The sequence below is a fragment of the Alosa alosa genome, chromosome 12 (genome assembly GCF_017589495.1).
Source record: "Alosa alosa isolate M-15738 ecotype Scorff River chromosome 12, AALO_Geno_1.1, whole genome shotgun sequence".
NCBI classification, from domain to species: Eukaryota; Metazoa; Chordata; class Actinopteri; order Clupeiformes; family Clupeidae; genus Alosa; species Alosa alosa.
The window spans coordinates 27306927-27332198 of NC_063200.1; the positions used below are offsets into that span (position 1 = coordinate 27306927).

At 43.2% G+C, this 25272-nt stretch overlaps 1 protein-coding gene across 2 annotated transcripts in view; it reads right to left on the bottom strand.

Annotated features, from left to right (window-relative positions):
* Positions 1–1337: 1337 nt before the first annotated feature.
* gsna (gelsolin a) overlaps positions 1338–25272 on the bottom strand; it is a 30318-nt gene continuing 6383 nt past the window's right edge. The window contains exons 2-17 of one of the 2 annotated variants that reach the window (XM_048258421.1): positions 16496–16693; positions 15513–15667; positions 10961–11122; positions 10294–10443; positions 9704–9793; positions 8950–9082; positions 8024–8328; positions 7196–7329; positions 6433–6523; positions 5764–5790; positions 3813–3983; positions 3236–3410; positions 2648–2769; positions 2436–2513; positions 2284–2344; positions 1338–1760 (exon numbers count right to left, since the gene is read on the bottom strand). In XM_048258421.1, the coding sequence (XP_048114378.1) occupies positions 1591–1760; positions 2284–2344; positions 2436–2513; positions 2648–2769; positions 3236–3410; positions 3813–3983; positions 5764–5790; positions 6433–6523; positions 7196–7329; positions 8024–8328; positions 8950–9082; positions 9704–9793; positions 10294–10443; positions 10961–11122; positions 15513–15667; positions 16496–16688 (2217 nt within the window). In that variant the 5' untranslated portion in view covers positions 16689–16693 and the 3' untranslated portion in view covers positions 1338–1590. The remainder of the gene's footprint in view (positions 1761–2283; positions 2345–2435; positions 2514–2647; positions 2770–3235; positions 3411–3812; positions 3984–5763; positions 5791–6432; positions 6524–7195; positions 7330–8023; positions 8329–8949; positions 9083–9703; positions 9794–10293; positions 10444–10960; positions 11123–15512; positions 15668–16495; positions 16694–25272) is intronic. The other variant, XM_048258422.1, reaches the window with a different exon arrangement.

Below are 25272 nucleotides of genomic sequence, written 5' to 3' on the forward strand. Positions count from 1 at the left end.
AATTCTGCAGTTCAGGAAGCAACATTGAGGTTGTAAACTTGAAGCAGCAAAGCAGGAGAAACCCTCTGAGGTCTGGCTGAAGCTTTAGCTGCAGACAAGCAGGGCTGGTGCAAAGCCAGCTGGAGGAGACCAAGCCAGCGTTGATAGATGTGTTCAAGATGGCGTCTACGCTGTGATGTTTCTGTGCCTAGACCTTTCTCCATCCACTGAATTACCTCTCAAGGAACTCTGGCTCTACACATAGTTCAGCATATTTAAACAAAGCTGAACGTTACATGCTCTTACTCTTTATGCGACCATGCAGAGGTCAATCTACAGATAACACCTCGGGAAATCTCAAATGAAACAGGCTTCCTCCTCTGAAGGTCTCAGATGGAGCGTGCCTCCCCCACCCACTCCCCCCTGGTCCTCACATCTAATCACATCCCAGAATAGCAACACAAATTGAAAGTGCCACTGACACATCACCTATTGTAGCTCCAGCATTCCAGCCCAAGATACCAGCACCCTCCCCCCTCCAAGGCCTCATTCATCAGCCCTGGCACATGAAGTGCATAACTAATGTGATTAAGGCTATAGGGTTTCTTCATTCAATTGCACTACCATTGTTCAAGAGCACTCCCATTTGTTTGTTCTGACAGGGAATCTCCATATTTATATGTTTAAGTCTCATTAGAGTGGAAAGAAGTGTCCTCATTAGATAAATGACTGGTGGATGTCAAGGAGTAGATAGGAGACTGGTGGATTGTAGCCACCAAGGCGCCAACATGAGCTGAATGGCTGTTTTGTTGGAAATGGAGAACCTGAGACCTCTAGTGGCCATTCATAGTTATTGCTTGAATATCAGTTCCCTCCCAGGCTTTCATTTAGCCATCTCACTGTACCAGTTTAAATGTGGAATGGATTCAAATATTTTGCAGTAGAGAGCTATTAGGCCTGAACATGTTTTTTGGCAGTATTGCACTTTCATCTGCTCTTTCAGAAGAGGCTTCACAGATCAAAAGTGGGTAGGAATTTCATTACCCAGCCTATCCATAGTTATGGACAACGAATGGTTCATATGATGGCCAAAAAGACAGCATAAAGGCTTGAGGTTCATTCTTTTGTTAAAAGCATCTTGACAGGGTTCTTCATGTTGAATATAATCCTACTTGTGGCAGTATGCATGTGCAGCAGCATCTATAACAGTCACCCTGAAGGGGTATTTCTAAGTAAAAGTCCTTACTGTTGGACAATTCTAATGCTGACATAAAAACCACACTTTGTGTACTTCTATAGAAAAACAACATGCAGGAGATGTCAAATGAGGCAGGTGTTCTTAGTCATTGTAAAACAGTTGTGTGTGTGTGTGTGTGTGTGTGTGTGTGTGTGTAAAAACCAGGTGAGATCAGGTCTTCTCTGTGTACCTAGTATGCCTCAAACTAGCATAAATAAAAAATGCAGAAAAATGGCTATTGTCCACTGTACGTGTGGAACTGCTACATGCAGAGAGAGCAGTTAATTATTGTTTTCCTTCAGGAGTGCCTGGGGCTTCAGCTCAGGGCGGTAAGGCAGTGGAGCGAAAAAGGTTAAAGGTTAAAAGGTCACAGTTCACAGTTCAAGTTCAGCCATGGCACGCTCCAGGGGGTCGCTGGTCCAGTAGTCATGGTCCCAGCCCAGGAACCAGCCGGTGAACGTGGGCGGCTCGAAGCCCTGCTTGAGCTTCACAATGGGCGTCCGGCGGTCGCGGTTGGCAGGGTCAGTCTCGATGTAGCGAGAAGCTGGACGGAAGAAGAGGGTTGATGGGCTGTAAACCACATTTTCTACACAAAAGGCCTGCAACAACCTATAGTCTTACACCAGAGTTACACCGGGTGTGCAACTGAAGCGCTCCATTCGCATGGCGTAAAAATAGTTTATGGAAGACTTCTAGAAGTCTAATTTTTTTTTATCTATACGCGCTGCTATCACGTCTGATGTAGACAGTTTTATTGATTATATATGTGAACGGAACGCTTCAGTTACGTGCCCGATGTAGTTAGCCTCCCTGTTACACTAAGGGTTGAGGCCTCTTAGTATTGCCATAGTATGACAAAGATAATATCCTTTAAACTTGTGTTTGAGCATTTACAGACCGTGTGCTGGTGGTCTAATTTATTTTCTGTTGTGGGTCTGTTTCCTTGAATACGGATATGATTGACATAGATTCCAATTTAATAAACTGATTATCTGACTAATAGCTGACGTAGGCTGCATACATCCCTTGTGACCTTAAATAAAGAGATTTCGGGTTTCGGAACATACCGGAAGCCATGGCCTCAGTCTTCTCCTCTTCCTGGGCCTCGCTGCCGATCCATACAAACACCTGTGGAGAATTCAGAGAGCCGTTAATGTCTGCATCGCCTCCATTCGCTTCCCCTCTCATGTGACCAAACATACTGGTGTCTCTGCCCTACCTGTTCCCAGGTGTCCAGGATCATGACGTCGTCTGTGGCCAGATCGTCCTGTGTCAACTCGCCAGGTACCTCCTCAATCTGAGCCAGGAAAACAAGGTTAAGTACATCCTTACAAATATGAAAACTGAGTCTGAATATGAAATGGCATTAAAGGACCTTTAAACTGACAGAACAAATGAAGCGGCGTGGGTAAAGGGCTCTGTAAGACTCACAATGAAGTTGCCTGTCTTGTTGGAACAGGCGAAGAGTCTGGGCGGGTGGGTGTCCATCTTGTCCTTCAGACGGGTGGAGGTGCGATACGCTGCTTTGCCTCCCAGTGCCTCCCAGAAGTCATCTATATGGGAGAGACAGTCAGCCATTACCAAGCGATTCAAACTCTAACTGAACTGTGAGTGTATGTGTGGCTTGTGCTTACAGTACATGGACGTTTTTTTTCTTGTCAGAAGCTCCTAGATGTACTGTATTGCCGCCATGGAAACGCATTGTTTAAGTCACTCTGCCTTATTAACACATAGGGAACACCTACGCAGAATTGAAAGCGTCCATGGAAACGGGGCCACTGTTTAAGTTTACTTATTACACATTATTTAAATGTTTCACTATTATTTATATGTTTCATAATTTATAATAAATAAAAGTAAAAAATCTAATAAAGTTACTGAAGGTATTTTGCAGACTTTGTCCAAAGCGACTTAGTCAATGCTGACTTTTAAGGAGCAGTTGTGTGTGCACGTCTCTGTTGGAGTGTGTGTTGTGTCGGCGCGTGTGTTGTATTGGGGTGTGTTTGGCGTCCCACGCACCACTCTCTCCTCCCTCGGGCAGCTCGGAGGCAGACACCCCCAGGATGCCACACAGCTGCTGGGCGCCCTGCTTCTCTGGGTCGCTGGCCCCCTGGCCCACCCACACGAACGCTCCCCCCGGGGTCACCAGGACGAACGCGTCGTTCGAGTTCAGGTTGGAAGATGCAGCATCAACCTGAGGCGGGGTCAGAGTCAGGTAAAAGGTCATAAGACTGTGAGTGTATACGGTGATGCTTGAATAAACAAACTCCAAATTGAATATTGATATTTTTACATGGCAAATTCTGTGTATTTAAATGTCGTAAGCCAACACGTCTTTTAAAGAAAGTATCAAAGTATCAATGTGTTTACAGAACAGTAAAACTAAGCCTCAGATAACAGTAGCATAACAATACTACAGTATTACTACACTGTAAATACACTACATTTAACAACAATTCAACAGCCTGAAGCTCATGGTACATTTTGATATCAAAAGAAAATATACTGCCAAGCAATAACCACTGAACAGTTGCTCACATTTTGATAATGCTTTACAGTGCATGTTGTCAGAGAGCATGGAGCAGCATGAACTCACCTCCACAGCACGCGTGTGTCCAGTCGAGTTGGAGCGCACCTGGAAGAGGCGCGTGTCTGCGGGGGCCGACTGCCCTCCGTCCCTGGACGTGCCCCCCTTGTGCACCACCATGGGCAGCCCCCCGAACAGACTCATCATGTGGGCAGGCTCTTTGCCCTGGACCACACGCACCTGAGATACACACACACACATACACACACACACACACACACACACACACACACACGAAATTAAAGGATTATTCATGGTCATTTTTTTCCAGTTTGCAGCCTTGTGGTAGCATGCTCAAGATGAGGTGATTGATGATCTGGGAGTCCACAGAATGTGATGCTTACCGGTACACATTTTATACACAACATTTGCACAAACTTTGTATGTGCATAAAAAACACAAAAGTGCACACTAGAGGACCTCTTCATGAGAACCGTGAGTATCAATTCAATCTAACCACTCTTGTTTTAGTAAGTTCCATCATGCTGTTTTTTAAGCTGTGCTTGCACACTGTGGCCACAGGGTGTCAGTAGCAAACGCCAACAAAAAGGAATGTGACATAAAAGCCAAACTCCTCAGTCCCAGCGTCCTCAGCTGTTGGCCGTGTGACATGTTTTCGGGGGGGAGCGTCTGGCCCGGCCTGCTGTTTTGGTCTGTGTGGAGTCTCTTGCCCTCAGCCGGTGCTAAAAGGGCCCCTTTCATGCCCTCCCACTCCTCCTTGGGCAACACTGAGACCGGCTGTTTTGGCCACGCCACTATTTCTCGCCACGCTGAATCACCAGTCTGTTTGCATCTGTTGCACCAGTCCACACATTTCTGCCTCATGACCTCGATTCACCCCCTCCAGGCATCTGATCAAGTGTGAATTCACACGGACGACTCCTCATCGCACCCAAGTCTCATGAGACTCTTCGACTCCACACCCTATTGTCCTCTGTTATTTTCCAGTAATGTCACCATGAAACCATCGCATGGGATGATATGATAAAGAGTGTAAACATGCACCGACTCAGCCCATGCAGACTTAATACGTGTGTTTGTGCACACAGTGGACACAAACAACCCCCAAAACAAACACAGAAACACTCACAAACACACAGGCACAGTTATGCAGTACTGGAATAACAGGCAGGCAAAGTGGCGACTGAATTGGGGGGTAATGGACAGGCACTTGGACACGATATGTGAGTGACTATACAAACCACCATGACATGAATGAGCTCACAGTCATGCTGAGTGAGATGAACAACAAACAGGGAAGTAGAGAGAAGGGCACAGACGATCCCAGATATTCATGTCTAGAGTCAGAACACTGTCTGAAACCTATAAAAGCTGCAGGATTTGTACCACAGATGTGGGAACTGTATACTAGGCTGTATTCTACTTGTTCTGTTTATCCTTTTCTCTGAATCTGGAAATGCATCTGCCAGAGCTAAAATCCTCTGCAATTGGGATCAGTGGCTAGCAGCAACAAGGAACAAATGACAACATTGGGCGTCCCTCAAAAACATCTCAGTGGCATGTCCTGTTTTTTGGCCTCTCTTTTTCCTATCAGATTTTTATCAGCTACAGCCAAACTAGCCACCGACACTAATGGCCATTCCCTAGGGGACTTTAGGTAATGTAGTTCCTGTGGCAGACAACACCTACAGAGCCTATCTATGTAACAGTCCACATAAGAGCTTTACATTTAAAAATAGTCAGGCTACATTTTGGGACATGTTCAATTTTAACCCTTGGCGATCCGCTAATGCATTTCCCATTACATGTGGACAGCTCCCTGGCCTGGTCCTGCACTACATTTGGCTTTCAATCACATCAACCCTTCCAGCCAGAATACAACCTCTAACCTCACCCTCTTTCTGGGATACTGGCCCACAATGCACTAGCATTCAAACCCTCTCTGGTCAACCCCTGTGGAATACATTCAGTATCTGACCCCACGCATAAACAGAGATACCTGTGTGGTAAGATGGGCACCAGCAACCTGCAGACAGAGAGGCAGGGGAAATGAACGAGGGATTAGAGGAAGGAAAGAGAGAGGGAGTGACAGTGGTGGATGGAGGAAGGAAAGGGGGCAAGCGGATGGAGGAGCCAGGAATGGAAGGACACAGCAGAGAGTGACAACAGCACTCTGAGGAACAATAACTCCACTATAGGTGCTTACAGCTGTTTTGGGAGTAGTAGAACTGGCGAGTAGAGGAATGCCGTGTTTTTCTAGGTCAGGACACAGTCAACTGAAAGTCTGGCCCAAAAGTAGCCAATTCAAAGTTTCAAACTAGCTGCAGTCTTCCTCCTAGCTAAATCCGAGCGTGCTTTTGGGAATCTCTCTTATGGGAATGCCATAAACACATTCCTACAGTTCGGCCTGCCAACAGAGCCTGAGAAAATTTAGCACTTCCTTAAGTTTCACTCAGCTCTGCTGACCGATAGCTTTTTAACCATTACTTCAGAATTGCTTATGCTTTTTCAGGAAAAATTACTCTTAGTTTGTAGAAAAATGCAGAAATCAAAGTTTAGCATCTCATCAATGACCAAAATTAGCTTCAAAACATTGCAGTTGCATTCCTTTGTTTTTTAACGGGCGTGTGTTCAGTATTGCTTTAGATGAATTCTGTATTAACTTTACCTGGACAGGTCCTCCTCCGAGTTCATCATCAAGCTGGGCACCCAAGATCGCTGATGCACCAATCTCATCTTGGGAGGAGTCCATTCCCTGCCTGTGGGAAATTCAGGTGAATGTACCAAGGATAAAATGCAACTAAAATGCAACAAATTAACAATTTTCAAGTATGAGGAACATGATGAGAGCTACCAGTACCAGAACTAAGTAGGAAACCTCAGGCCTCTCCGAAAAGGGTTCTAAATTTACAATTAAAGCCCCATTATGCAAAATTTCCACTTAATAAAACAGTTTAGAAATCATTGTGATGGTTAAATGACCTACAGTATTGTGGCGAAAATAGCAGCTTTCCCAGCTTCCACTACCATCTCCTAGCGGAAAACCATCCTTGCAATATCTGCACTAGTGTCCCGGCAAAGTCTGAAGTCTCGTGAGAAGTGAGAAGGAGCGAGAAACACAAAATGCTTCGAAATTCTCTGGACATACACAAACAACCCCTCAAACACTGATTAGCCATGCCGGCTAGCTATAAGAACTAGCAGCGATGGCTTTATTTTTGAGATGTTCATCATGGCAGAGCCAGCGAAAAAGACCAAAGAGACAGTTGTGAAATATGCACCCCAAAGCTGTAGGGGGAGCTCCGTAGAGAAAAATGCGACAACAAAAGTGAGAAATCGGCAAAGAAATGACTGGAGTTACAGAGCGGGGCTTTAAATTAAACTTGATAAAATCTTCCCAAATTAATTTCTTCAGTAGTGTGATTTCTCACCAAATGTAGATGATGTGTCCTTGACGTCCTCCATGACGATAGTTGTAGAGGATGATGTAGCTGTCTCCTCCATAGAACTGCCCATAGGTAGATGGGTCAACTGGAGCCTTGTCGGAGCCCTCAATACGCCAGATCTGAAAGGTCAAAGTTCAAGTTAGAACAGGCATTCTAATCTGCACAGGATGCGTGTTGGGTCAGATTGTCCTTGACATCTTGTTGCTACCAGGAAATTTGTGTTTTCTCATTGCTATCAGCTTCCTTTTGTGATGTTTGGGGATGTTGACAAAAGCACACCCCAAACCAAAAACACACGCAAATAAAAACATCCAGAAGCAATGCCAACTTGTAATGACTTCATAAATACTGAACTACTGATATGCTTGACAAGATTTGGTAGATGATGATTAGACTTTAATAGCCTGATTAAGTACTGTTTATATGGAGTAATTATCTGAAAATACTGTTCATGTGAAACAGTCCTAACACCTGGAGGCCTTTAAAAACACCTTTTAAATTTTTATGGAAGTTTAAGAAATTAGATGAGCGCACGGTACTAGAAAGACTTACATCTGATCTTTGGACTCGAGGTAAGGTTTAAATCATTAGCATTTGTATCTACATGTTGGATTGTTAGCTGGATTGCTAGCACTCATATGAACTCATTATTACAATGAATGCATCTTCCATTAGCTATGCACAATTGATAATTAAGTGGTATTATCTGGGCTTACAGTGTTTGACTGGAACTCATCAAAAGCAGAATATGGTCTAAGCTCTCAGCTCCTCTCAGCTCACCACACCTCACCACACCTGCACTGTTCCCATTACCTGCTTCTCTCCGTTGCCGTCGTCGATCATCCCGTGCTGCGCAGCCATGGCGGGCGACTCGTGGAGTGTGGCGGCATCGAAGAGCACCTTCTCAATCTTGGCGATGGAGTTGGAGATGTAGGCCACGCCCAGGCCCTCGGTCTGGTCCATGTCGCGCCAGTTCTTGAAGAACTGCTTGAAGAGCGGCGTCTCACCGTGCTCGGGCAGGATCTGCACCTGCGTGTGCTTGGGGTAGCCCATCTTCTTGATGAACTCGTCCGCCGCCTTCATAGCAGCCTTGCGCTCGTCCATGTTGGCATCCTTTCCTGAGAGTTGGGGGGGTCGGGGAGAGATAAAGTAAAAAAAAGAGATAGAGGACAGTAACAGAATGAATGAGAGGGAAGAGAAAGCACAGCAGAGAGAGAAAGAGAGAGAGAAAACTTAGCCAAGTCACAAACAAAATACTTTTTAAAATGTGTTTTCCCAATCATGCCCCAGTTAATGAAATTGGAAATGCATGCAAAGGGGATGGAGAGACTTCATGCCAGAATTGAAATTACTGGGAGGGAAAAAGTTCTTTGGAAACAATAAACTGGAACTCTATTTCTGCTTTACATAACAATTGACTCGTAATAGTTTTATTTCTAAATCATTACCCAAGAAAAATGATGGGAAGAATCTATTGTTTCATTGTCAGACAGAACCCTTGCTAAGCCACTTCTAAGCTTCTTTCATTTCTGTTTTTCTCTTTCTTCTTCTCTCTATTGATCTCTCCATTCCTCTATTCTCTTCTCACCCAACTTTACTCACTCGCTAACGGGCTTTGGCACAGATGATTAGACTCTGACTGAGATCAGTGCAAAGACAACTTTGTCAGTACAGTACAATGTCTACAGAAAAGATGCACAAGTCTACTACAGTCATCACGGCTGAAACCGTCAGTTTACCTTTCCAGACAAAGATCTTGCCGTCGGAGCCGTGGTCCAGGATAAAGCAGTCGCTGGACTCCAGGGCGCTCTGGGAAAACGGGTTCTCAGCCGCCACCAGAGCAATGGCCATGTCCCCGGTGGCGTCGGACACCTGAGACAGCACAGGTCAAAGGTCAAGGTTGGTTCCCTGGGCCTACCCTTGGCCCTTCATGAAAGATTTTTGAGTTTCACGGAATGGTTGATTGACCAGTTGAATGAGTTATAGATCATTATAGATTAAGCCACAATTGTCTTTCATCATGGGTTGGATCTCTACTGACTGTTTCATGAAAACTATCTTGTTTACTATCTTGCTGACTGCCAAATAGAACTACAAAAAATGACTGCACCCTTGGGATTTATGATTAATAAGTCATTTGGGCAGCATGAAAATAAAATAATCTAGATGCTGTCAAAAATAAAGCATCAAGACAAGTAGGAGAGTCTCTATTTGTGTACTGACTGATTGTCTTTCCTTGTAAATGGCATAAGCTGCTTAGTGACATTGGCTTCTTTCACTGCTAGTCTTATGCAGTTTTCAAAAAACTCCAAAACTGACACAACGGGTCTTTTATCTGGTAGGAAATTATTTCCTCATGTTCAGAGGGCCTCACAATTTGATTTGGTGATAAAAATGAATGTCAGCAAAAAGCGGGCTTGTTTGCGCCAGGCTTACATTATAAGCACCTTTAAGAGTTTGGCATGTGCAACAATAAGCTCACAGATCAGGCACCTTGTAAAGCTTGGCGCGCTTCCTGTTGGACGCGTCTGCTTTGATGTCATCGGAGGCTCCCTCAGGCAAGTCTGGCTTAGGCCCCAAAACCTGCACACACACACACACACACACACACACACACACACACACACACACACACACACACACACATACACACACACACAGATAACGTGTTAAACACACACACACACACACACACACACACACACACACACACACACACACACACACACACACACAAACACACACACACACAAATATCATTACTAGATGTTTGAGCTCAAAGCGTTTCTTGTATTACTCATACAGACATGAAATGCAGACGTCACGGTGGACGTCTACATCAGCTCACTTCACCCACAGGCTTGCTCTCGCAACTTAACAACTTGGCTGGACGTATGCAATGAATTTGCTCAGATTTGCTCAACATGTTCACGGTCAGTGTAGTTTCCACACACCCCACATACCCACTCCAACCCCTATCCCCCCATATGAACACGAAAACACACACACACACACACACACACACACACACACACACACACACACACACACACACACACACACACACACACACACACACTTACCTCAATCATCTTCTCCCTTTCGCTCCCCTCATCACACACATACACTCGTGCTCGTCCACTGCGCTCATTGTCTCGGATGCCCTTGGCGACCGTAGTGGCCTTTAGCTTCTCAAAGCGGTTGCTTTTGGAACCACACCATTGGTAAATCTCCTGTTGTAACATAGGATGAAAAAAAATAGAAATAGAATAGATGTCAGCCTACATACAATAGGCAACTGATAATGTACAGTAAAGTCATATTTAAGAGGTACAAGGAAAACTTTTCCTTATTCATTTTCATACATAATTTCTGTGCCAGACATTTGCTTCTCAGCAGAATATGTGACTATTGAACATTTGCTCGGTAATAAAGTTAGCCTTCAGAAAGCCTTCAGTGTGCTGGATTGTTCTCAGGGAGGAGATTGTTGTCTTTGAACATCCCTGAACCCAAAGTGGAGTGATTTGTTTAAACTGGGCTATTATTCTGAGGACTGAAGCAGCAAAAGTAACATCTGATATAGAAAGCTTTTAAGCAAGGAACACTTTAACAAGCCTACGATCATTAATCTCTGTCCCCCCCTCTCACTCCCCTCTTTCTGCCAATTTCTTTTTCTCTTTCTTTCCTTTGTGTAACCTTTGTGTTTCCCCATCAGAAATCCACAAAAACAAAATATATGCCACAACTCACACTGCCCAGGTCCAGGATGAAGCAGTCTCCAGTGTTGAAGCTGTCCCAGCTGACTGCCACCTCTGTGGCCCTGACAACGCGGCGACCTTTGACCTGGAGCACACGCTGCACAACAACCTCGTTGGTGACCACGTGTTTGAATCCAGATGCCACTCCTCCTTTCTGTAGCAAAAGAAAGTATTTGTAGATGTTTGTCTGCATATCTGCATGTGTATTTATATTCACGCATATACAGTATCATACTCACGCATATATTATATTCACACAGACATTATACTCACACATATATTATATTCACACAGACATTATACTCACACATATATTATATTCACACAGACATTATACTCACACATATATTATATTCACACAGACATTATACTCACACATATATTATATTCACACAGACATTATACTCACACATATATTATATTCACACATTCATGCATATATTATATTCACACATATATTATATTCACGCATACACCTCTGATGTTTTTGTAGGCCTAATACAGGTGGGTCTCAAAAAATTAGGATATCATGGAAAAGTTCATTTTCCCCCCTAATTTAGTTAAAAAAGTGGATCTTTCATAATGGGCTGTATTTTGCACACTGGCGCATGCCGTAAAACTCGTTTTCCACCCGGCACAAAGTTTAATTCCTTATTTTGCACATTTATTTCTTAAACAATGCACCCAGGGGTGTGGCAATTACAGTAACAACTTAGGGAGTGACCTGGCGCATTGTCTAAAAATCGCTTTTGTACACCTGGTCAGAAGTCTATGGCAAGTTGTTTATATGTTATTTTAAGAGCGCATTGTCAACAGTCATATTGGCGTCCTTCTATCATCCATTAAAGCACACCAGCGCACGTCCATGAAAAACATTACAAATTGCACGATTACAATGGGAAACATAATTAGAATAAAGATATTACGAAATACTGTACATCTCATGATCCATCATTTGCAAATTGGTAATGACGGTTAAAAGTGATTAGGGGAGAGACACGTATGGAGCACAGCTGAAGACGCACTGTCACGACATATAAGCAACTCTTCTGCAGGATAAATGTTTTTTATTCAGTCATTTGAGCAATATTAGGTTAGGTGTTGCTTTTTCCAGCCTATGTTTTCGATGGTAACCCATTGTCAGTCAATAGTAAAAGTAACTGCATATAACTGTCTTGTCGTTGACTGACACCATAGTGAAGTTAGTTTCACTTTGCCAATGAGTTTTGCTAGGTTTTAGTAAAGCATGGTTTAGTGGAATGACTATTCCATACGGTCTCGCAAGCAGCCTCCTTCAAATGCGCCGTTGAATGTCAAAATACCGATGCATTTATTTGACATTCGCGCTTTGCGCCGTAAAAGGGAATGACAGATGTCATTCTCATTGGTTTAAATGATGTTATACACCCTAAACACACCCATGACTGATTAAAAAACCTAGGAACACCTTGTTGCGCCATGTGCTTGACGTTTGATAACGAAAACCCTCCCAATATGGACTGGACACATCCCACTTGATTTGAATAAGCTTTTGACGAGTGACGATGCGCTTTTGACTGTCATGATAGGGCCCAATATGTTATATATTCTAGATTCATTAGATATAAAGTGAAATATTTCAAGCCATTTTTTGTTGTAATCTTGATTATTACAGCTTACAGGTCATGAGAACCAAAAATGAGTATCTCAAAATATTAGAATAAAGAGGTTATAATACAGGAATGTTGACCTTTTGAAAATTAATGAACTAATCTAAAATAGTTCATTTATACACTCAATACTTGTTCTGACTGCTTTTGCACAAAGAAGTCTTGGAATTGTGTCTTTGAATGGACATACAGTAGCCTTCCAGGGGCGGACTGGCCATCTGACATACCGGGCATTTTCCTGGTGGACTGACGCACCTTTTGAGCTGATAAAATAGGCTATATATTTAATTTGTTTGGCCAAAGATCGGCTCAAAGAAAGGTCAGTCAGCGGCCCATTGGTTCATTTTCCATACTGACACTGGACAGGCCCCACCCCTCCCATTTTGGCTCAGAGCCAGGATTCTGTGAGTGCATCAAAAAATAGTTACTCGAAGTAGCCTACATGAAACTGCGGTGGGTGCCGGTAGTGCCTATTCTGCAAAAATAACAAAAATATAAAATATCGCAAGTAGGCTAGCTAGCCTATGTCAGCAACATGTTGAAGTTTGTTGAATTTGAGCAAGGAGACTAGCCTAGAAATCTAGACGCACCCTGGCGGCGGCAAATTAATTTGCTCAGCATTTCAATGATATAGGATGGCCTATACCTGTGAACCTGTGATGGAGCAGGTAGGCTATGTGTGACATGCTGATTATGATTTATTAATTGCGATAATGTAATTAAGGCCGTGCTGTGATCATAATAAGAAATAGCAAATTAAGTTTTCTAAATGAATGATTTCCAAACCCGGACAGGAAAAGAGTGTCAAATCAACGTTAATTGTTGGTCATGAGTGGTGATTGGTCTCTTAAATAGGACGTCAAAAGGGTTATCTCGGAAGAGTTCTCTTGGTAAAGATGGGCTAAAATACTGTAGACTGACGGAAATGTAGGCTACAAAACTTCAAGTCATATTCATGCACAAGCCAACTAAGCTGTATATACTGTAACGATAGGCTACTGAATGACATTAACAGGAATTAGTTATTGTAGCTGTCCTGTTATAAAATGTACCAGTACTAGGTAAGTAGTACCAACAGGCAACAAAGTTGCCCTGTTTATTTTATGTTGTTTCAGTTGTCCTATAACTGGTATAAATAAATTGCAATAAGGTCTACAACAATCTAGGTAGCTTAGTTCTTTACACATAGGCTTCAGTAATGTTTTGGTAATGCTATCAATTGAGTATCGTATAGTTTAAATGTAGCATATTGAATAATTTGAAATGATACTTTGAATTCAAGCAGAAATGCATCTTTCATAATTGCTTGTATAGCCTACTTGAATATGGAGATCATGCGCTCCATGGCTACCTCTGATCAGTCAGAGTGATAGTGTAGGCTACACAGACTACAAAAGGTCAATATTGTACTCTCTGTAGAGAAGGGCCATCTGAACACAGCAAGTGTTTGCGGTCAGAGAAACGTTAGCCTGTCCATCAGCTATTTATCCTTCATAACTCAGGTTTTTACTAACCTCAGTCTGTCAGTCAGCTCTTTATTTTGCTGATTGCAGTCTGTCAGCTGAAGAATATGGCAGCGATTATGATTGGACAGTTAGAATCATGTTTCATGACCATAGCTTCATGTGTATATTTGGTTAACAAGAAAATTAAGCGACATAAGAGGGCAAAAGGTTATCTGGATATCATGGATAGAAAAGTATCCATGACAACACCCAAAAACGATTTGTTAGGTGGATTGATGCCATATCCCTTTGCCAAGACGTCAGAATCGGAACACCAAATTCTGATTGGATTGGTATAGGAAATAGGAGGTCCTTTGACCCCTTTGTGAGGATAAATGATGGAGCAGAGCTGTTCCAGTCTCAGATTTTGTGCAGATCTCAAATTGGGTTAAATGCAGAATATACATTCACTCTACTGCTCAGTGTTGCATTGGCTTAGACTTAGTCAGGCTGTGTCACTTTGTAGTATTGTGATCAAAATATTGACAGTTCAACGACTACTTTAGTCTCAGCGTGTTTCCTTGGATTGAGGTTTACCAGAGTGCTAATTTGGTCTTGAATTGAATGGGTAGGTGTGAGTTCTTTCCACCACAATAGCCAATGAGGCCTACATTTGTCCATTTTCAGTGCTCCCTGACACTTAGGATTTTGTATTTAATGAGGTGTGCCCAACCGATTTGAGGGCTGCTTGGGCCAAATATGCCAGGGCCATTTTTTTGTCCCAGTCCGTCCCTGTGGCCTTCTTTAATACACTAACCAAGCATCAGCTAGTTAACAAATGTATGCTAGTGATTCTGATATTTGACAGTGTTGGGCATATTCAGAGACTGACACTGGCTTCCGATTGGTAGGCCTACTTAACAAAAAGCATCTGCAAACTTTGACTGGGACCTTTGCTGTGTGGTGCTGGTGATGTTTGTGTGTGTGTGTGTGTGTGTGTGTGCCTGTGAGAACTGCATGCATCCGGGAAGGCTAGGTTGCCAGCACATTGTCTGAACTATTCCATTTATTACACAGCTTGGTGTGCAGAGGAAACAGACTGTTTCTTAAGAATGTAATTTGAGGAAGGTGGTTAAAATGCTGAAATGTAGTGAGGCATGTCCTTGTACACAGCATTGCAACAGAAAAAGGAATAAACTTCTTCCACCATGAGACCACCATGCCTTCTGTATACATCTAGGCCACCATTTCAAGAGCCTTGGAACAAATGGTATGCTACTGTAATAGGTCACTGCAACATTGTCAGCATTAGAAGATTTTTTTTTCACTATAAGCTATACGAAACAAAAAATAACTCTAAACCTTTGAATTACTCACCAAGTTGCACAAATGCAGTAATCAAGTTAATACACCCATGTACTGGGTGCCTGTGAGACCATAAGGTTCTTACCATGTACGTGAGTCCCTTCTTGAAGTAGCCCAGGAAGGTCTTGGACTCGTGGCCCTGAACCTCGCGGTACTGGATGGGCTTCCCTCCGAGATGGTCATCCATCTGCACGGTAAAGATGGCCGCTGACCCACTCTCATCCTGCGTGCAGTGGTCACCTGTTACATACACACACACACAAGCACATGCGCACGCGTGCACACATACACACACACACACACACACACACACACACAAACACACACACACACACACACACACAGAGATATACATGATTAGAATGGTCTCATATACGGTACACATACAAAATCATACTCATAAACACACACACACACACACACACACACACACACACACACACAAACATACTTTTGCATGTATTTTTGCATATCTATTTTGAAACAGAGGATGTGTGTTGTGCGTTATTGTGTCTGTGTGCTGAGTCCCTGTTGTGCTGGTGTGTGTCGTGCTATGTTGACTGATTCTGCTGTATTTTAATGAGTGCTGATCTGCATGTGTAATTAGTGCGTTTCCATTCCACAGAGACGTGTGCCAGTCTGGCACACTCTCTCTCTCCGAGCAACGCTGCCTGGGAGAGGGAAGCGGGAGCCACACACTCCTGGGAGTTCACTGAGGACACACACACAATCTGAGAATGCTGCACTCTTTTACTTCCCCCTCCCATACACTCATACGCTCACATGTCTAATGTTTAATTCTGTGTATAGCAGTGTATAGCAATGTGTGCGCTATGCACATACCAATGAATCTTTAAAGATATTGGAACGTACCTGTATGACTATATTTGTATGCATTTGTGTCTGTGAGTCTTTTTTAAACTCAACAACACACCAGTGGAGGTCAATTGTAACCACTACCCACTTCCTCCTCCTTCAGCTTGCGTTTGTTAACTACGAAACGATGCTCACTGACTCTGATCCAACATTTGACTTTAGCTTGACTTCTTTCCACTCCTGAGCCCTCACCCAGCCAAAAGTGCAGGTCGTATTGCAGTTGTCCTGAGCGTTGCTTGATGGTGTTGAGGATGACGTAGGCGTCGCCAGTGTAGAACCCTCCATGGAGGTTCTCGGGGACGGGCACTAGTTTGAAGTTCTCCACCCGCCACACCTGCAGACCCGGCTGCTGACCAGCACCTTCAAATTCGGGGTGGTGCACCATCCTTCCTGCAGGTGGCACAAGAGAGCAGGGACTGGTAAGCACACAGACTGGGAGCCTTTAATTAGTGTGAGTACATGGAAGGATTTATAGGCATAATAAAATCACATGATTAACTGATAAAGATTGTTATTGAGGAATGTTTCCACTCTTGTGGATGCAAACTTAAAGGTTGTATCAGCGATAGCGGGAATACGTCACTTCTGTTGATGTTCAAACAAAACAGAGAGCTAGCTCGCTACTCCCTCCCCCTCCCTCCCATGCAATTAAAACTCTCCTAAACGCGCATCTCGTCAGTTATTGGTTGTAACACTTTATTTTGCCTTTGAGTGGGTTGCCAACCCTTATTGGTAGCAATTGTTTTTGTGTACAGATCTCGGAGCCTAGGCTGCCTACAGCGACGCGTTTTTTTGACGGCCTGCTTATGGGGCAGAAAGCTAGTGGATCGTTAGGAAAGATTAGATGAATGTGATCATTTATGTTTGGGCCTTTTTTGGGCCTGAAATCGCTGATACAACCTTTAAGTCTTAAGTTTACAAAGAGTTCTAATGTTTTAAAGGTTTAATGCTTGTGTTCATAGATGCTCCGATAGGGTGTCATATGTAAGAAAAATTACAAATTGCATGATAAAAAAATATCTCGACCTGTCTAACAAAGGGATTAGAACAATACAGAACCTATATATGGGAGATGCATTTGCATCTTTCCTTCAGCTTTCACAAACCTATGATTTACCCAAGACACATTTCTTTTGTTACCATCAGAATAGGAACTCTGTGCAAAAAAGATCCAAATAAGCCCACTATGACACAGTATGATTGATTTGAGGGCGTTTTCTGCTCCTCTTTTAGTTGAAAAGCCAAATCTAAATCCTTTATTGTAGCGGCCAAAGCCGTTTCAAACAACTGGTGTTCATCGGTAGCCACCTTGCAATGTTTTCTAGATGATTCCGGACGCCGAAAGCACACTGCAAGCCATCAGTGTAGCTTCGCCTTTGTCCCGCCTACACCGATTTGATTGGTCCTCTAATTTCGAGATAGAAGAAATCTGGATCATTGCTCGTGGCCAGAGTATCTTGCGGGCACAATTCAAATTGTGCTCTCGCGAGAACTCTGGATTTCCAGGGTACTGGGACACTGATCTGGGTGTTAACTTAACAGAGAACCAATGGGAGTCTATCTTAGACCTGATACACATATCATCTACATCTGCTTTACATGGCTTAATACAGATGAAAGAGGTACACGGAGTTCATTTAACCAATGCTAAACTGGCAAAGCATTTACCCAAACATTGATCCATCATGCCCGTGATGTAAAGGCCAGCCAGTAGAACTGATACACATGTTTTGGCTGTGCCCAACTCTTGCATCCTTCTGGATAAGTATCTTTAAAGCTTTCGGTGAGATGTTTGGAACACGGCTTGACCCCAACCCGATTTGTGCTTAACTCCAGTTGAGTCCTGTGCGAGCCTATCAAACAAAGCTTGGGTAGTTATAGCTTTCACTACACTCCTTGCTAGGCAGTTGATTCTTTCTCTACGGCCTTTTTATGCCTTTAATGACAGGACAGTAGAGAATGACAGGAAGCGAGTGGGAGAGAGAGTCGGGGTGGGATCTTGAGGGGACCACGGGGTGGGAATCGAACCCGGGTCGCCGGCGTACGGTGCAGGTGCCCCAGCCAGTCGCGCCATGGCCGGGGCCTCTTCACATACTTTTGATAAAATTTAGAGGCCTTTCCTGGACCTCTATGACTAACAACCCCCCACCCCCTCCCCTCTATTCTGTAACAGAGAGCAAACCCACTCTGGGTTTCGCAGGCCTACTCTGACAAGAATGGTTCTCCGTTGAATCTACCAAATGTATAGGATAAGTGGCATAATACTTTTGAGCATTTTAACTTTTTTACCACTCGTCTGATTACATACAGCTGCCTACTGCATATTGGAAGTTTGTTGTGATAAACACTCGTGGCGGATTGTCGGAAGTTTACGGCTAGTTTTTAACTGTATGTTTTTTCTTGTCTCCCATGCCTGTTTCATTTATCCCGACCAGGAGGGACGAATGAAACATTACACATGTTTCACTTTTGTTGATATAATTCCTAAACAGTTTTGTTTAGAGCTGAAAATGCCACTGTATTTGACAGGACAGATGTAGGTTGCTAGTGACAAAATATTAGCTTTAAGTGTGGCACTATCTCTTTGTAAATTACAGTTTAATTAAAAAAAAATTAAATCGTCCTGGCTCTCCGTTATGGTAGGCTAGTTGTGAGCAACAGGCACGCACAAAATGCAGCTTCAATCAAAGGAGTTGCAGCTTTATTAGTGACCAACAATTCAATAACTTTACCTCAGTCGCCACCCCATCTAACTTCTATTAGTTTTGCGTATGCGTTTTCTCTCTCCCTCTGCACTAACATGCACCGAGTAAAAAAAGGGAGCCTTTTGCTATTAAAGGAGCAACACCACTTTTCTGACAACACTATGCTATTTTGTTGTCAGTTTTGTTGCTAATGTGCATGCAGGACTGGCCAATTATCAGCTCTGTGCATCATTGGTGGTAAGCTTAGAAACATTTTCAGCACATTTGAAAATACCGCGATAATACTGATAACCGTGATAATTTTGGTCACTATAATCGTCATGCTAAATTTTCATACCGTTACATCTCTAATTGGTATACACATATACATGTACCTTGTAATGCCTGCTTGGGTGGGTGGGTGGATGTAGGGATTTCCTTATTTGATCTAAACTTCTGTTGTGGGATGAAAATTTGAAAACCAATACATATATATATTTAAATAAAAGTCTGGACCTTTGACCATCAGATGTAAACTTTCGGCCTACATTTCTAACCTTCATCCTTGATTGCGTGCACCCCTAAGTCTATGGAGACCTTCCAACAGCTCCAGCCTAACTGACCCGTAAGTAATGTTTAGATCATGAGTAATGAGTCATGCTACAGGCTTTGTATTGCTCATGGGTGGAATAACAAGAGATAGTTATCAGCTGAATCTGCACAAGGGGCTTGACCGGCCTGCACACACACACACACACATGAGCGCGCACATACAACATTGGTGCTGGGTGTTTCCCCCTTTGCTCACATACAGGGCATACAGGAAAGGGAAGAACTATGAGCCAGGGCCAAGATACCCTTACATACACACACAGACACACACACACAACACACACACACACCTGCACCTTTTAAAATATGAATACTTGCCTGCCATACTCTCTGTCTTTTTCTCTTTCATATACTGTATTCACACTACACACACACACACACACAAACTCGCACTCTGTCTGACAGCACTTGACGAAAACTACTCACACACACTCAGACGTACAAATAGTGCATTGGCTTTCATCTTGCCAGCTGTGAGCGGTGACAGGCGTGAGGACAGGTGTGAGGCCTGAGGAAGGTGCCCACGCAGGGGCCAGTTGGTCCAGCTCTGACAAGCGTGAGGGGGGGCTAGCATGCCTGGGCCATGAGTCACTCGTCCAAACAGTTAGACTTCTCTTCACCACATACTCTCTCTCTCTCTCTGTTCTTTCTTTTTACAGTATCTATCATTTTTTAATCAGTTCTTTCTGTTTTGACCTGTCTGTGTGATGTTTCCCGCATCACCATTAGTTTCACTTTTACACGGCTCTTAAACTTTGCTCTCATTTCTTATCTCATTTCTTTCTCCTTCATGTTACACATTAACGTGTCTCAAATGCTCATTTCTTCACCTCACGATCATGTATTATGGCAGCAGTATTAGCTCTTAGGAGATGTGTGGGAGCAGGAGAGTCAAGTTGCCGACCGCCCTCCCTCTCAACATCCAGCAGCCCAGACATAGTGCAGAGAGAGACACTAAAGCTAACATTCAAGCCACTGCAGAAAGTGTGAACAGATTTCTAAAGAATGTGAAAAATGTAAGGGAATCCCAGTCTGGGTAACCCTATGATTTGGAATTTGTTCAGTGTGAGTTATATACTTTGTCCAGTCCAAAGTTCACACACTCATGTGTGGTTTTATGAGTTTTGCGTGACATATTTCATTTGAGCAGACCAAGCATGACCAGGGGAGGGAAGTGTGCATCTCAATAACCTGATAAGATTGTCAAAAACAGAAACCACACACCCACACACACACACAATAGATACGACCTTACCACTACTCTGTTTCATCAACAGCAAACCGCACGACTAGCGATTCAGAAAGAGACGTGCACAAATGAAATGGTGTAGTTCCTTACAGACTGGGCTCTAAGAGACCCTCGTAAACTCTTGTGTGTGTGTCTGTGCACATTGTGAAGCAATTAAAGTCTCCGGTTTACATTCCAGCCCTCTCTTGCCTCCCCTCGTTGAGTAGGTCCACTGAGTGAGCAAGTAAACACAACTCTCTGTGGAAAAGAGAGAATCTCGTCGCGTTCCCTTTTCATCCTTTACTTGAGTGAGGAGAACCAGGGCGTACTTCTGCGGTGCTGTGGTTCATGAGGAACTTCCTGACAAAAACAGGCCTTCCCAACGGAGCTGATGTGTCAGTCTTTCTTTCCGACTCACACAACTATGTACACACACACACACACACATATACGTATACAGCTCTCCTGTGGTGTCCCCCCACCAAAAAAAAAAAAAAGAAAGGGAAGTGGACTCGAAGGGAAGACATTGGTACGTCTGAAAACGGCAGTTCCCTTAGAGGTGTTCCCCTTTTTGTCTTCCTCTATTGCTCCTTTGATGTCTGGTGCTGATCCCACCCTGAGGAGCGTCTCATCTGTCTCCCTGTGCCGTCATTAGGTGGCCTGCTGCTGAATACATGCTGATGCTCTTCAAGTGGCACTAAGTCAATCGATGATGCTTGGGAACAGTTATGGTTTCTGGTCATGTAGTCTAACTAGCTTAATATTCTTGAAGTTGAAGATATCTGGGGCTAAGTGTGTGTGCTTGTGTGTGTGTGTGTGTGTGTCAGTGCATGTAAGTGCACAGTACAGTATGAGTCATTGGGGTATGATGATGATTTTCTGTGGTTATAGATTTGGTTTGCCATTGTTTGACAACTCTGGTTCCCTTGCCAACCATTTCCTACATCTGCTCACACTCTTGCCATAAACATCACATTGATTTCTGATGTAGTTAATATGTAACCACACGAACATCTTGTAAATGGCACAGCAAGAGGAAGGTATCTTCAAAGCCATAAATTTTCTCTAATTCACTGATAGTACAGCGGCTAAGCACTGGAATCGTTCAGTTTTTGCAGAAAGCATGAAACTTGGCACAGTTATACTACTACCCCTAGTGATCAAAAATTAAAATGGACCCCAACACATAGCCCCCCTAGTGGCCACCATTTTGAATTCAAATATGGCCACCATTCCTAATATAATTGTTGATACAGCTTCAAAATTAAGCAAGATAAAAATTGTCTTTTAAGTTCTAACACTTAACTTTTAGGGTCAAGGAAGCTATTGACATGATTTACAAACAAACCTAATGTTGACCATTTTGAAATCCAATATGGCGGATACCAAATGTGAAAATATAGACCATCTCTATTGTTATTCATGATAGAAATATCATTCAAAAACAAAAGTCATTTTATCACAACCTCAATAATATATGAGGTATCAAATATAATCTGGTAAGATTTCAATATGGCCACCGTGTAAGAAAATAAGCCAGAAATTCTATATTTTCTACCTTCTCTTTCTGAGCAAACCTTAACTCTTACTGCTGAAAAAATTATACACTTTAAAAAATGAAACACATCAGATCTCAATGGGGAAAAAACATCATGCTGGACATCTACATTACATTACATTTGGCTGACGCATTTTTAACCAAAGCGACTTACAACCTGGTAAACAGTTTAAAGCTTTTAAAACAATTTTCTCAACAATTGTAGAACAATTTAAAACAATTCAAAAAGGTAGAAAACAATAGGAAAAGGTGCATCAGTGAGTGCTGTTGTTATACAGTCAAGTGTCAGTTTTAGTCAGGTGGTAAGTGCTAGAATTATCTAGTTGTAAGTTGTGCTACGAGATGAGATATTCTCTGGAGTTGGGTCTTCAGGAGTTTTTTTGAAGATGGAGAGGGATGCCCTTGCTCTAGTAGGAACTGGTAAAAGTTTGGATTGACCTTAGCGTGGCGCGTTATTTGTCTGAGGAGCGCAACAGATGGGAGGTATGCCCATGCCAGAACTGGAGACTACTTTGTAGGCAAGCGTTAGAGACTTGAATTTGATATGGGCGGCCATAGTAGCCAGTGTGCCCTTTTGGGTTGATTGTAGACCAGACGCGCCGGCGCGTTCTGGATCATCTGAAGGGGTTTCACTGTGACTTGCCTGTGCCAGGAGTTGGGTAGCATCTTGAGTCAAGTCTCCTGATTTTCCATATGTTGTAGAGTGTGAAACGGCATGACAGGGCGACCGAGGCAACATGATCAAAGAAGGTTAGTTGGTTGTCAAGAACGACTCCTAAATTTCTTGAGTCAATTTTGATGTTGATGTCACGATGTATAGTAGGTTTAGCTGGGAGGTGAGTGTGTCTTCATCCATGTAGATATGTCTGAGAGGCAATCCGAGATCCGTGCCGAGACCAAGGGGTCATCAAGTGGAAAGAACAGATAGAGCTGTGTGTAAGTCTGCATAGCGGTGGTATGAGAAGCTGTGCGCTAACGGATAATCTGTCCCAAAAGAAGTGGTGTGGATAGCAAAGAGAAGGGGCCCAGTACTGAGCCCTGGGGACCCCTGTGGTGAGATGGTGAGGTGCAGACAGCTGTCCAAGCCATGAGCACATTTAAACAAGGCGTCCTGTGAGGTAAGATTTAAACAGGGGATATGGACTGGGTAATATGTTAGGAAATGCTAAAGGATGCCGCTGGGCAGTTATTTGGGAATGAAAAGTCTGTTTCTTACCAATCCACAGAGGACTGAATTCAAAGACCCCCAAAATCTAAGACTGAAAAAAATGTGTCTTTCCAAGGATATCCCTCCCCAGACCATCACTGGCCCACCACCAAACCAGTCATGCTGAATGATGTTGCAGGCAGCTTTGCATTCTCCAAGACATATTCAGACGTCACATGTGCTCAGGGTGCTAAAAGCTAAAAGCTGCATAGCATTATAAATGTAGAAAAAAGGGCATATTTTGGTGGCCATATTTGAAGTCAAGATAGGAGCCAATAGGGGGCGCTATGTGTTGGGGTCCATTTCAATTTTTGATCACTAGGGGTAGTAGTATAACTGTACCAAGTTTCGTGCTTTCTGCAAAAACTGAACGATTCAGGTAAAAATCTGGCCTTAAGGCCCATTCACACCAAGAACGATAACGATAACTATAACTATAACCATAACGATAAAAGCGTTCACACTGAACAACGATAAACAAAGTCTCACATTGTGTTAATAAATGTGAGGGCTAAAATTCGATGGGTTCTGATTGGCTATTAGCATTTTATCGTTGTAAAAATCGCTCTGAAAGTGATCCCCAACAATATCGTTCTTCATGTCGTTATCGTTATAGTTTATGTGTGAACGTCGTCATTCATATTAACGAGAATGATTTTTATTTATAGTTATCGTTATCGCTATCGTTTTTGGTGTGAATGGGCCTTTAGCCGCTGTACTATGATGGCTGTCTAGTGCAGCAAAGACCATATTTCCCATAGATTAACTTTCACAGTAAGATTTAAAACATACTAAGGCTTCCGTTGTCAGGTATATTACCGTTATGTCTGAAGCCCACTGTTTGAATTTTGTCTAGGTTACACTAACAAAACAAATCTGATGCAAACACCAAATAGATTCACTCCTAATCACATGGGAATTCTAAATGGAAAGCTTGTGTAAAAAACAATTTGGGCTCCTCTTGGCCTGTGGTTCTGAATTCCTGGGGCTGTCCTCTGGGGCCGAGTTCCTAACTCCCTAGTACCTTTGGAACTTAATTTAAACCTGCGTGGGAACAGCAGCCCAAGTGAGCATGCTCACTGGATAAAGTGAGCCACAGCACAGGGCAAGTGAACGGCTTATCCGGGTTTCTGAAATCGGAATATGATGTTTACATGTGCAAACACAAAACCGGGATACTTTAAAATCCCGATAATAACCGGGATACTGAAGTGCATGTAAACACGCTCACAGAGAGAGAGAGAGAGGAAGAGAGAAATGGTGAGAGACTGATAGAGATAGAGCGACAGATAGATAGAGAGAAAGAGGGACAGGTAGATAGATAGGGAGCACGGGCCTTTGCTCTGCTGCTGTCAGTTGGCTCATCAAAGCCTCCTGTCAGATGCACCCAGGAAGATTAGCATAGCGAACGTCGTGGGAGCGTGAGCAGTGTGTGATGAAGTGCTCTCCCCTGCCTCTCTCATCTCACAGACAGAGACACGTAATTAACCCACCAAGGGTGTCGGTCGCGGGTGTCGAGATATTATTTCAAACATCACGCTTTGATTAAGTGGGAATTCAAAGGCCAGATATAACATCTCTCTCTCTTTCTTTCTTTCTTTCTTTAATGAAGCTGAGATATGTCAGCAGCCAGCCACAGTGCTAACAGAGTGGCTGTTTGTGAGTGGCATGCAGCTGTCG